A 14,213-nucleotide genomic window follows, 5' to 3' on the forward strand; every position below is an offset into this window, starting at 1 on the left:
AAAAAAAAAAAAAAAAAAAAAAAAAAAAAAAAAAAAAAAAAAAAAAAGCACTTGGGAATGATATGATAGTTGTATATTAATATACAATAGCATGGACTTTTCTCAGGATGCCTTTTCCTGTTTTAAGGATTCATCACTTTAATGTAAAAAAATTGTTGGGGAATGAAAGTTGGCATGCTTGACTCCCAGAAAAGTTGGTGTTTTTTATTTGTTTGTTTGTTTTTAAGGCTAGTTATAAGTTCTGCAAGTTTAAAAACATACAATAATGTTCTGCTGGTGGCTTGCAATTCTTTCAAATACTTCAAATGTATTTTTAAGGAAAATATACAGATATATGAACAAACCTAGAAATTGTAACTAAATTTATTAATCTTCTTTATGTAAATCCCTAGGAATAGAATAATCTAATTTAAATTTAGGTTTAATAAGATGTGTAATAGACACTTTAGTCAAAGAAAGTCACAATCTGAAATACAAAGAGATAGAAAACCAAAGGCAGCAGTTTTATATAGCAAGATGCTATGACATATGTCACAGCTAATTTAACTTTAACGGTGTGCAATTACACTTTGACAACTTATTAGTGATGGTATTCGCCACCGGTGTCACTTCGGAAAGGCAGTAAACTCGCATTGTTATTAATTGCTTAGGCTCAGTGTTGAGAAAAAACAGCACTTTTTCAGCAAGGCCAATATGAATAGACATCTTTTCTGACTGCTATACTTATAAGACCTTGAAATATTAAACCATCAGCTTTCTCAATGTTTAAAGAAGTGCTGTTGTCCCTAAGAAAAATATAATTAACAAAAAGTTATGCTATGCTAATCACTCTGCATCTCCCTTTTCGGCTGTAATCCTAACACCGAGAAGTAGCTGTAAACAGACAAATTAAATCCTTCAGAAAAATATTAATATTTATGACTGTGGTTATACCCCAATCTTGGACACCGATCCTGCAAAAGATCCAGGACAACTTGCAATGCATAAAGTTAAGAAAATGTATATGTCTTTGCAGGATGGGAGCCTTAGAAACCATTCTGTGAACATTTCCTCACATGGGGTAGCTTTAGGCTTTACTTATGTGACAACAACTCAGATGTGAGAACTCAACCTTTACTCAAGGTAGTAAAACAGTAGTCTCAATAATATGTGATTGCAGGATCAGGCCTTTAAGCAATAGAAGAAATACATCGTAGTGAAGGAGCCCAGAATACAACAAAGGATAAGAAATACAGACTATACTAACACATTATTTGTATTAGTGTGGTAGATGGGAGCGCCTCAAGGATCAGGGCCCCGTTGTAATAGGAGCTGTACAAACGAGTAATAAGGAGACAGTGTCGTCATGACAGAGCTCACATTCTACATTTGTGATAAGACATGATGTGGATGAAACAGATAAACAGGGAGGGATGGGAATGAAGGATAACAGTATAAAAAGCATGTTTTGCACAGTAGGCAAATTTAGTCTCAGCTTGTCCCCTGCCTGGTATTCCCAGCTGCCTGACATTCTGACAGTCTACGGGTATGTCTAGACTACAGTCACAGGCAGTGATTGCAGATTGATCAGATTTACCCGATCTAGTTTTATTTTTGCTAGCTTGAGTACTGGAGCAGTGAAGATGCAGCTGTGTGAGTTTCAGTAGTGCCAGGCTGTACAAGGCTACTCATAACCCAAGGTAATTACTTGCAGGGCTAGCCTATGCTGAAGCATGAGCTGACCACTTTCACTAGTCCAGGACTGGAGCTAACTATATTACACCTAGCACACAAACGTTTACTCAAGCTGCAATCTCAGTGATTGCAATCTAGAAATACCCTACAACAAAACACAAAGAGCCGGGAAGCAGGATTCAAGCAAAGTACTCAGGGAGAAGACAAACCACACATTTGGATGTATGTACTTTACAAGTCTACATTGAAAAACTACTCACTGTTATAAGTGATGTTAAAGCCACGTCCTGACATTGAATGGTCAGCTTGAAATTCCAAACGCAAGATATGACTGTTGCTGGTAAGATGCGAAGGAACCTCAGCACCAGTGAAAGTACCAAGTATTGGAGAATCTGGAGAGTCACCATCTTTAACTGCAAGGAAGTCAAATTGAGATTCCAAGTCAAAGTCATTAAAAGAGAGATGAATTCTGCTCCCTGGGTCTGAGATTATTGTCCAGATGCAGTTTAAATTATTTCCATATCCTTCTGGGTAATCAGGTGAAAGAACTGTTCCCATCGGTGCAGTGAAATTAGAAAGGCAAGGAACTATCAAAAGAAAGAGAAAGAAATTAGAGAACAGAGTAGAACCTATTTTCAAGAGAATTGTCTCATATGATCATCTCTTCCTAAAATTTCTTTAAGACGTGCTTACTATTGCAACTGAAAAACCCAATGTCCTTGGGACCAGCTAAGAAGCCAAAGGAGAACTTATCAATTTGATTTTTCTTTTCATTTTTTTTTGGGGGGGGGGAGGTATCTTCTCACTGCTTTTGTCTCTACAGGCTTCCTGCAGAAAGCAACACCCCAGGCAACATAGAACAGTAACGGGATTCTGGAAACCACAGCAGTCCTCATGTTTTATCCATGTTCAACAGTCCTTAATCTTTTGGCACCACTTATTTTCTGCTTTAGGGAACTGTTTAGATGAACAAACCTCTCACTGAGTACATTAAGAGTCAGAAGGTCAATTCTGCCATTCTCATGTGTAGCTCATACATAAGCACAAGAATTAAACTAGCCACAAAAAAAGGGTAGGCTTATTTTGCTGCTATCAAGACAATATTTCATGTCTAACCACACCATTTAAGCAATATTAAATTAACTTACAACGATGAAAGTGAATGATGATGCTCTTAATATGCTTGGTCCATAATATTTTATGTAAATGTTAAGCGAGAGATATGTTGGTTACTATACATCTCTATGATTATTTAAGTTCTAAAATATATTCATGCATAATGCATGGAAAACATCTGTAAATAATGTAAATGCCTTTGACTGCAATACAGCAATTTCTAACTTAATTTATTTAATCAATTTATAATAGTTACTATAAAAATATCTTACGCATAAAATATACAGCCTCCTAGAAAATACAGTATGTTAACAATAACATTTTATATGTAGGCACATAATAATACTTCCTTTTAATAACTGCTAGAGGAAAGAAGAGAAAAAATATTTTAAGTGGTCATAGAATGTATATTGTGAAGCTCTCGCTAAACAAGAGTAAATTCTTCATGCCAGAAAAAAATAATTACATTGTACTAACTTTGCAATTAATCACACAAGCAATTACTCAAGGGCAGTGTAACATATGTTGCATTAAAAAAAAACATTTGGTACTCACAAATACAAATTGGAATGTTTGCAGACCACTGGTTGTTCTCCTGACACACAATGGATTTCTCTCCAATTAATTCAAATCCAAACTGACACTCAAACCTTAAAATATCCCGGTTGGAAAATCCATCCCCTTCTCTGATACCATACAATGGTGTTCCAGGATCCCCACAACTTTCCTTTTCAATTTCTGTTGAAACAGCAAATAAATATCAATTTTATTTCTAGAGGAATCAAACATTTTCTCCATAGCCATGCACTCACATCTGGAACAAAATTACATGTTTTGAGTAAATGAATATCACAGTACATTGTTTATTATTAATAATAATTAATATTATACAGGGCATGAATCTGAGTTGCTTTCCATACATAAAACTCCTAATCAAGTTATGAATGTTAAGTATGAATCTTGGTAGGATCAGATCTTTAAGTATAATTTCACAAAACTGTTCAAAAATAAAGAGGGGGACAAAGTGCTCTCTACTTACCTCCTCACAAGTGTTTGTTATAATATGTTTTAATCGTTATGGACTCCTGCAAACCCCTGCTCACATGAGAAGTATTATTTGTTTTACAATAATGCCTACAATTCCCAACAGAGATCAGAGCTCTACTGTGCTAGGCATTGTACAAACTGAGGCACCATCTGTTCCCAAACACAGTTTAAATAGACTAGATTTCATAGTGTGAAAGAAAGTGAGTACTGTTATCCCATTTTACACATGGGGAGCCAAGTCACTTACATTAAGTGAACTGCCCAAGGTCACACAGAAAACATACAGCACAGGCAGGAAGCATACCCAGATCTCCTGAGTCCCATGCTAGTGCCTTAACCAAAAGACCTTTTCCCTTTCCCTGTGTACAATTAGTTCACTGAAGTCACTGAACCTATTCAGGTTAGTAAGGACTAATGGCATAATTAAATATCGGAGGGGTAGCCGTGTTAGTCTGGATCTGTAAAAAGCAACAGAGAGTCCTGTGGCACCTTTAAGACTAACAGATGTATTGGAGCCGTCTGACGAAGTGGGTATTCACCCACAAAAGCTTATACTCCAATACATCTGTTAGTCTTTAAGATGCCACAGGACTCTCTGTGGCATAATTAAAGAATTTGCAAGATTGGGCTCTACTGTAGTTCTAGATATAATATTTCAGGATATTGTATGTATGGGCCTTGATCTTTTTTCACAAAGTTATCAGCATGGAAGAGATCCTCTAAATTGATCTCCCTCATGCACATGGGGTAAATGTTCACCCACTTCTGTGACGCTGCCATCTCCAGCACCCAGCCAAGATCCCATGGGGAGCTCAGTGCAGAGTAGGGGGATTCTCTAAGGCTAGGGAGTGCTTGGGGTATGGACAGTGGAAATGCATTAGTCCTCCAGCAAGCCCTACAAGGATTAGAGCATAAAGTTAATGCAGCATGAGTTGGTATTATTTTTTTCATGACTCCTCTCCCCACCCACCCATCCGCCACACACACACACACAGACAGGCAGGACACCCCAATACTTTTTGCACATGCACAGGCCATCCATGCACAAACCCGGGCCTCTTGAAACAAATCACAGAAATCAGTAAGATGGGGGACAAAACCACTGCCTACTCTACAAAGGAGAGTGTGGGAGGTTGAAAAACCCCTGATAGAACAATCACAGGAAATCTTTGCAAGGAGATTCGTGCGGAGTTTCTCTCCACCAAACCCTTGTCCCCAATCACCTTTCCAATGGCTACTCTCACAGGATTGGTAAATTGGATCATGGTTATTTTGTACTGTTCTAATATTCATATTCCCAAATTATTACACCATGCAAATCTTGGCAACATTACATCTATATGAACTTAAAGCAACAATCATTATTTGAATTAAATGATCATTCTTTAACTGTAGTAAGCAATGTGATGTTAAAAATTTGATTATTCTAAATATTATAACTGTTTTAGATTATGTTGGCTATTTAATATTACATGCTATACTTGAATATCAACGCCTACTCTGACATTTTTAAGAAACTAGCTAGCTGATTATGCCAAGGTTAGGGAAAATTTGGAGGAAAAGTCTAGATATATTTTATTTAAAATAATATTTCTTCTGTAATATAAAGATACTGCCAACATCACCTGGCCATTTTTGCCCTGCAAACATGCCTGAATCTAACATTTTGCATGAGTACTCCCATTGAACTGAGTGGAACTACTGGCATGTGTATCTTTGCAGGGTTGTGTGTGTATGTATGGGGGAGGGTTATATTGTAGACTTTCCCCTGTGCTCTGACTCTGCCTTTTTAGAGCATAAATACTACAGGATAGGAACCCTTTTTTTGGTTTTGTCCAGAGCCTAGTGAATTGTGGGTGCTGCCAGAAACAAATAAGTAATAAATATCTCTAAGAGCTGGGTCTAGAAATTCCCCATTTTAAAGAACTTCATAGCTTCTTTTTCCCCCTCTTAAGGTGGGCGCCTCTAAAATGAGCATAAACCACAATCAATGTTGACTTTGTATTATAACTCAAAGTATTTCCTAAATAGATGCTCTATTTACCTTGTTCTATTTGATTAAGGGGAAGGGGAAATGAAATAAACACCTTGTAATTTGGTTACCTGCTTTCCATACATTTTTACACAAAAATGGGGTGTGAGGGTTGATTCAAAATTCAAAGAATCAGCAATAAATGGTGTAGGTTCACCTTCATACATACAACACCTATAAATGTTAAGACTCAGTCATAAAGAAAATATACAACCTCAGGCACAAATTCTATTCACCCTCCTTACCACAGTGATGATGATAATGGGGAAATAAAATTATTATACACAAAAAACAAACAAACAATAGATTTCTTACTTGCCCATAAGCCTTATAATTTTGCCAAGCGGTGTTGACAGGCATTACTTGAGTTTATCAAAGTGGAATATAACCCCAAGTGTTTACATCACTACAAGGTTTATGTGTGAAAAATATTTTTTTACCATCTGTCAAATGATTCTGACAAATTTCATATTGTTCCCAGGACATTTTCCTTTGGCTACTTTCCCCAAATCCACAGAAATCTCACATTGTGCAATAACTAGTGGTGTTCTCATATAACTTCAACTATAGTTTAAATATATCTTCTCTTATTTGTTTGACTTTTGAGATGGTATTTTGGTCCATCTGGACAAAGTTTTCTTTCACCTAAATAACAGGTTCTGCAATATCTAACATCTGAGTTTGAACTGTCGATTAGGGTTACTGCTGTGAGCTGGTCCAGCTTGATTTTCCTCTGCTTTCTCTTTGATATCACTATCACTATCTGAAAGGATTAGAAATCCTGCCTGGTCAATTCTGAGAGCTCCTAGGAGATGTCATTGGCATAACATAAAAACATGCTATTTTCTTCAGTGCCACGTGGGTGTTCCAGTTGATTTTTAGTATTTATATCTCTAAATTTGTATTGTATTTTATGGTGAGAACTGGGATTAAATTAAGCACAGTGTTATGTGTACTAATGATTTAAAATTAAACAAAACAAAGCCAGCACACAGCATACCCCCACCCATTTATATCCCTAGAGGCACACACACACACACACACATATATTCTTATGTAGTGTTCCTGATAGTATTGGTTGATTTAGGAAACTGAAACTGGATGTAATTGTGTGGTCTTGTTTAGCTCTAGCAGGAATCAGAGATAGATGATTATTCTTTGTTAGTTTTAAATCTGTATTAGTGGTATCCAATTTTATTTTGGGATTGGCAATAAACAGACAAACTCCAAGAAAAACCTCTATACCTGCTGAGCTCCTTTCAGATGCTCATAGTGTGAACAATGGGGATTCAGTTAATGGTACTAATTTAGCTTTAGCTGAAGTCATTGAAGGGACAAATAATAAAATTTGTGTTTCTTGTACTGTTAGATATGCTAACTTTTGGTCTAGCTTTCCTAGGATCCTTATCTATTTCATTTTCTTGTATAGAGCAGAAGTTAGGTGTCTATGGGTAATCTAAGGGTAGAATTTCAGACTTACAGAAATGTACTGTCCCATTAAAAGAGAGAATGACATAGACTCACCACTTTCCAAATCATATTAATTCCTGTACTGTAGATAATAAACATATAATTATAATAGAAGATGGAAAATCAGTTCTAATATATAATTATTTGCTTTATTAAGGTCTCTATTAAAATTTTATAAAATAGCAATAACTTAATACTTCTATCTACTTCAAATAGACATGCTAGAGGTTAGCCAAGAATGACCACACCACAGCTTAAGTGGGGGGGACGTTGTCGGGGCTTCTGGGGGAAGCGTAGTAGTGCTTTACAGCTGCGAGGAGGAAGATGATCAGAAGCTGCTGCAAAAAGAGGGATGGGGGTCAGCACGGTGAAGCTGACATCCCCTGGGAATGAAGTGTGAAGGGCTTGAAAAGGGGCAAGCTTGGGTGTGAGAAGCCCTTAGGTGGCCAAATTCCTGGGGCCCACAGGAGGGTGGTGTGACAGTGTACCCCATAAGGCTTTATGGGGAGGGGGTGCTTATAAATGTATGTATGACATAACTGGAATATGTTTGGTGCTGCCTGTGCCAGGTAACATATCTCCGTAAAGGTTATGGTCTACTATATCTATTCATCATATTTGTACATATATATATCATTTTCTACTTGAGGTTAAGAATATGGGCTGTATGCTTGCTTGGTTTCTAAGTAAGCTTTGGGAGGCATTTGGTCAGCTTCTTTAGGAAGGAATTCGCCAGGTTAAGTACCTGATCAGGGAACAATGCATCTTGGAATGCTCCAATCCACATAAGAAGTCTTCCTGGAGACATGCAAGATTCCATGTGGGCAATGGCTTCAGCCTGTAAAGACTGAGTCATGCAGGGACATGTGACTTGCCCAGGTGACTCCAGAACTCCATCTTGGAGCTGGACTTTGCATAGGAGGGAGGAGGGGGGTCTCCTCCCACAAGAGAGAGTCTATTTAACCCTGGGGGAGACCCCTCCATTTTGTCTTCAGCTGGCTAAAGAAGAAGCCTCTCCACCCCCCCAGGATGCTTGAAGGAAACTGAAACAAAAGACAGTAGCTACAGGGGTTGTGAGAGATTGCTGGACCCAGGCTAAAGGGAGATTAGCCTGTAAAAGGGAGCATTCTGGAACTGGTGAGGAACTTATCTGTATTTAGTTTGATTAGGCATAGATTTGCGCATTTTATTTTATTTTGCTTGTGACTTACTTTGTTCTGTCTGTTACTACTTTGAACCACTTAAATCCTACTGTCTGTATTTAATAAAATCACTTTTTATTTAGTAATTTACTCAGAGTATGTATTAATACCTGGGGGAGCAAACAGCTGTGCATATCTCTCTATCAGTGTTATAGAGGGCGAACAATTTATGAGTTTGCCCTGCATAAGCTTTATGCAGGGTAAAACGGATTTATCTGGGTTTAGACCCCATTGGGAGTTGGGCATCTGAGTGCTAAAGACAAGCACACTCCTGTGAGCTGTTTTTGGGTAAACTTGCAGTTTTGGGACAAGTGATTCAGACCCTGAGTCTGTGTTGGAGCCAGACAGGAGTGGCTGGCTCAGCAAGACAGGGGGCTGGAGCCCTAAGCTGGCAGGGAAAACAGAAGCAGGGGTAGTCTTGGCACATCGGGTGGCAGCTCCCAAGGGGGTTTCTGTGATCCAACCCGTCACAGGTGGGTAATTTTGCATCCTGCCATAGCATATGGGACACCAGAGTTATTTCGGGAGGATGGGGTTCACCTTGCGTGCAGACAAGTTTTTGGCTGCTATAAAAAGGGAGCATTTGGAGATGTCTGGGAACCCAACAGGGTTTGGGGGGAGGCAGCCAAGCTAATTGCTGGCGCATCCTTGTGATGGATGTCTATTGCAGATACTCCATAGGGAAGGCATTCAGTGACCAGATAAATGGCCTGATTAAAGGAATGGAATGGGGATGGGTGGGTGTTGGGGCTCCTATGATTAGTATAGCAGGGAGCCAACCCCGCTTTCTTATACCCAACCTTAACCCTCCTACAAGGGGGAGGAGGGAATGGTAAGATCCCACAATGAATTGGCTGGGGGCCTGGATGGAAAATGATGGGAGGGAGGGGATGTGGAAGCCTCTGGGTAGTTACTGAATGAACATGGAGTTGCCTGCACTGTACATTTTATCTGCCCGAGCCCCAGACATCTAATAGTAAAGTTGTGGCCTGATTAAATCCATATCAAGTGTCTCCTGTCCTCCTTTCAGTATAGCTGGACAAAGACTCCATGCCTCCCATCTTAAGTGTTTTTAAAAATTCTATCACTCTGTGATACCAGGACCAGTAATCTACTAATTCCCATTTACAGGGGGAAGCTGGGTGATCCAACTTCTACTTCAAATACTGTTGTTGAAGATCACAAGAATAATTCAGTCACTAATAGTAATTTAATCGTTAGTTTTATATTTAATCATTAAAAACTCAGATACGGAGCCTCACTCAGCAAAGCTATTCTTTCTTCCAATGACATATTATGGTATTTCAGATGTTACTCAAGATACTATTTAATAAAGGGAAAAGTTATTCTGTATTACTCAAATAATATTGATTGATCCAGAATTAAAACATATTCTACACATGCTATGTCAGTTGTGGTGCCTAAAGGTTCTGGTTTTGAATCATGAATATGCAATTGTTATATTCTCTTTTACATAGAAGTTATAAGATAATGATACAATGAAGTAACTCACACCTAACAAAGGCCTGATTTTAGGCCAAGTTACCTACAACTGAATGTGAGATGCTTTAAATAGTATTATCCTTTTTTTTTTTTTTTTGCATCCTGAGTTAACAGACCTTTCTAACTTTATGTTATCTTATGTCCTTCAAGAGGAATATCGGTTGTAAGGGAAGAAATAAATAATGTCTCTCAGTGTCTCCTCACATTCAGACCCTAAAGAGTGACCTGTCCTTCCTCCAACCCCTTTTGTCTAGATTTCTATTTAACACTTTGAATTAGCCTCTGTTAAACTAAAACATTAATAAAGTCAGAAATAAGATGTAATACATCAAAAGGTAACAAAATATACTTAATATCAGAACAGATGTTTCAGTTCATCTCCTAATAAGTGACACAGAAACATACACAAAAGATGTGACAATTCATTTTCTCTGTGTCCTCTCAGGCAATAATTCCTTGCTAAAAGAGTCAAGGTCCCATCAAAGTGAAACCATAAACCTGTACATCTCTAAAATAAACATGTCCAAAATTGTTTTGGAAAGAAAATATTTATTTCTTATCTTTGAGCAAACTAGATGGTTTCATCACTACCATTAATGCATCTCTTAGTGATGTGCAAAGGAATAAATTAATTTAATAATTCGCCTCACAACATTCCCTAATTCATAAAATGAAGAAAAGTAAACAATGTTTTAGCCATTTAGGGAACAATACAAATCTAAGGCCAAATCACATTTTATGACATTTCTGTTAAGACGTAAAGTGTTCAAACAAAGGCTTTTGTAATAAAATAGGGATTTGCATATACTTGAATAAGTTCATATACATATGACAAGATACTTTTACTAAGAAAACATAGATTTTGGTGTATAAAATTACAGTGCATGCTAATATATTAGTATATCTAGAAATGTTGTATAATGACTAAGTGTAGCAATTTTGAAGTTATACTAGAAGACAATATTACTAAGAATTAGCACTTGTGCTGCTAATGTTTTGAAGTATCTAGGACAATGCTTAAAATAAACTAGAATATTCAACCATTTGGAGTTAACATATGGGATTTTATAACAACTTGGAAATTGTCTTCAAATTAGAATAAAAATGGGGATGATTTATTCCTGCTTTTGGAAGTGGAATGGAATAACACCATTTCTACTGTTAAGGGAAAGATGAGATAACCATAAATGTCAGAAGAAAGGAAAATAAAGCTTCCAGAAGATGATGACCAAGTTACAATAAATATTGAGAAAACTTTATCCTGTTGTTAAGTGGTTCAAGAAGAATTAGCAACCAAAAACTGAGCGAAAAGACTGGTAAACAGTTCTGTTAAGTGTCTATTTTAATTAACTATGTAAAAGATGAAATTAAGGAATTCTGAGGGAGACTGGAAACCTTGGGAAATCTTCTGAAAATTTTCTGAATCTCAAATGCTACAACAACGCTGCATACCTACTGGCTAGGTAAGAAATGTACAATGACACTTTGACTTGTCCAGTTAATGAATTACCGCCTGTAATAAAAGGAAATACTTCCCCAACATGTAAAAGAACCATGGAAAATTGCAAATGTGTAGTTTCAGGGTAGGCCAAACACCTCAATGCAATCAAATGGAGAGATAATACATAAAAAAATGATTGTCCAGCAAAACATATGTCTGGCAGATCATGTTCAGGAGATTAATGTCTGATTCAAAGAAAGCTGGCCCATTCCACATAAGAAGTGTTTATTTAACTCTCCCAAAGAGATCATGATTTTATTTGACTCAGGCTAGGTCTACACTACCCGCCTGAATCGGCGGGTAGAAATCGACCTCTCGGGGATCGATTTATCGTGTCCCGTTGGGACGCGACAATCGATCCCCGAATCGACGCTCTTAATCCACCAGCGAAGGTGGGAGTAAGCGCCGTCGACAGGAAGCCGCAGAGGTCGATTTTGCCACCGTCCCTACAGCAGGGTAAGTCAGCTGCGACACGTCGAATTCAGCTACGCTATTCGCGTAGCTGAATTTGCGTATTTTAAATCGACCCCCCCCCTGTAGTGAAGACGTAGCCTCAGAGTCCTTTATGGACAAGAATCTTTGATCCTAGGATGCTAAATTTCAGAATCCAATTATAAGCAGATTTGGGGAAAATACATTTATTTCCCTGAACAGAGAATCCCACCACAAAGATGACGTATGCACAATAAACAACATAAGGGAGGGTGAGAAATTCCACCTGCTTAAATGTGCAGAAGATTTAGGAAATGAATGCTTATTGTTAAAAATTCCATAGGGAATTTCTGTGCTTAAAAGGAAGTCAGAATTTGGCCTTGGAGGGCATAATTATTGCTTTCTTAGAACACTGGAGTTCAGAGCTATCCATAAAAGCAGACTCTTGGTCTGGTAGGAACTCTTGATTGAAAAATAGCAAATTAATAAACTTAACAATTTCCATAGATACTATTAAGATAACCTGATTTCAAATAAATACCAAGAAACGTTATACTAGAAGTAGGAAAGAATACGAACCTTAAAGTATCTTATGTTTGTGGAAAATTATCCTAAATTATAGGATTTGAATCTGACAGCACTGTACATTAAACTGATTTGGTGCTGATTTTAAAGTGCATTCTTTCACCTGCAACTGTCAGCATTTTGTTCACAGTGGTCATATGACTTTTATGTAGCGCTCATCTCACTTCTCTTGGCTTGCTAAATCGTCTATCTTTCTACTTAAAATAACTACATTTAAAACCTTTAGTTTTTGATGAGTTTAGTTTGATGAATACATACCTAAATCTCAGCTGTATCTTTGTGAAAGTTCGTTTCGTGATTAATTTTGACCACCCTGCACCTTTAAGTGTTGGGGTGGGGGGGCTCTCTGGCTGGCTGAGTGAAGGGAACAGTTCTTTATGTTTGGTGTGGGCAGGGAAGATGAAAACTGCTGCAAAATGGCACAGCATGGCCACTGACTCATCCCCTGGGAATGCAGAGTTTAAAAGGGGCAGCTTGGTGTCTAAAGCCTTCCTTTTTACATGAACCAAGACTGAAGCAGGACATACCCTTCCTCCCTTTTAGGTGGTAAAATACCAGGTTTGGTCAACACCTGCTGTGGGCACTACGCTAGCTGCCCCTTTTTTAGGGGGGCTGGGAAGGAATTTTTCTCTTACAACCATATTGGCGTGGGTGTAGTTGGGGATTTTTTCGCCTTCTCCACAGCAGGTTTCAGGAAGGACGCTGTTCATGCATGGCATGACGGGTGATAGGCCATATATCGCAACTCATTATTTAAGTGTAGGGAGGATGTCCAGTGCAGGTACTCCGTAGGAAAGGTAGACAGTGACTAGATAAATGGCTTGGAAAAGGACTTAAAAAGAGGTGTTCATTAAAGTAATGAACGGAGGGCGGTTGGGGACTACTATGATTGGTACAGTAGGGAGCCAACCCCCCATTCTTATAGCCCACCTTAACCCTCCTACGAAGGGGGTGTGTGTGGATGGTAAGGTCACAGGAATGGATTTGCTGGAGGGACCTGAATGGAAAAAAGAGGGGGAGCTGGTAAAAGCCCCCCACGTAATTACAGAATTAACAGGGGGTTACCTGCATTGTATAATATTATCTGCCGGGTAGTCCCAGACATCTAATAATAAAGTTGCGGCCTTACTAAACCCATGTCAAATGCCTCCTGTCCTTCTTTCGGCATAGCCAGACAATGTTTTGGTGTCTTGTTTCAACTCAATATGTAACTTTAAGTGCTACTGAGCACTAGCAACTTTGTTAAATCAGTGTTCTTCTCTACCCTACATTTTATAATTGCCAGCCCCGCAGTCCTGTTGCCTTTGCATGTGTGAATAACAATTACCTGCTGTGAGATAAGCATCCTTAGGTCTTTCTCCCTTATAGCATTACATTGTGTGTGAGTGATAAAAGCTATCTTCTAACTTCAAAACTTCATCTCAATCTTCACTGGTGTGTGTCATAAACTTTAACATACTTTGACATTGACTTTAATAGTGTTTTCAGACTACATTTATCTACTGTGCTAAGACTTTACACTCCAAAATAGCCTCATTTCCATTTTTGTGTGTGGTAACTTAAATTGTTACAGGTTTCCCTTTGTTTATTCCAGTTACTAAGAGCATTATGCTCTTTCATTATTTTTCTACATATTAATCTTGCTAGTATT

General features: G+C 38.1%; 1 protein-coding gene across 1 annotated transcript in view; it reads right to left on the reverse strand.

Moving 5' to 3' along the window:
- Window positions 1-14,213, reverse strand: part of CSMD3 (CUB and Sushi multiple domains 3) — a 1,099,171-nt gene that overhangs the window by 429,944 nt on the left and 655,014 nt on the right. Inside the window, exons 14-15 of the mRNA XM_026659890.1 lie at window positions 3,346-3,528; window positions 1,935-2,261 (exon numbers count right to left, since the gene is read on the reverse strand). Coding sequence (XP_026515675.1) covers window positions 1,935-2,261; window positions 3,346-3,528 — 510 coding nt within the window. The remainder of the gene's footprint in view (window positions 1-1,934; window positions 2,262-3,345; window positions 3,529-14,213) is intronic.

Source organism: Terrapene carolina, unplaced genomic scaffold, assembly GCF_002925995.2.
Source record: "Terrapene carolina triunguis isolate 2854851 unplaced genomic scaffold, T_m_triunguis-2.0 Scaffold58, whole genome shotgun sequence".
Lineage (NCBI taxonomy): Eukaryota > Metazoa > Chordata > Testudines > Emydidae > Terrapene > Terrapene triunguis.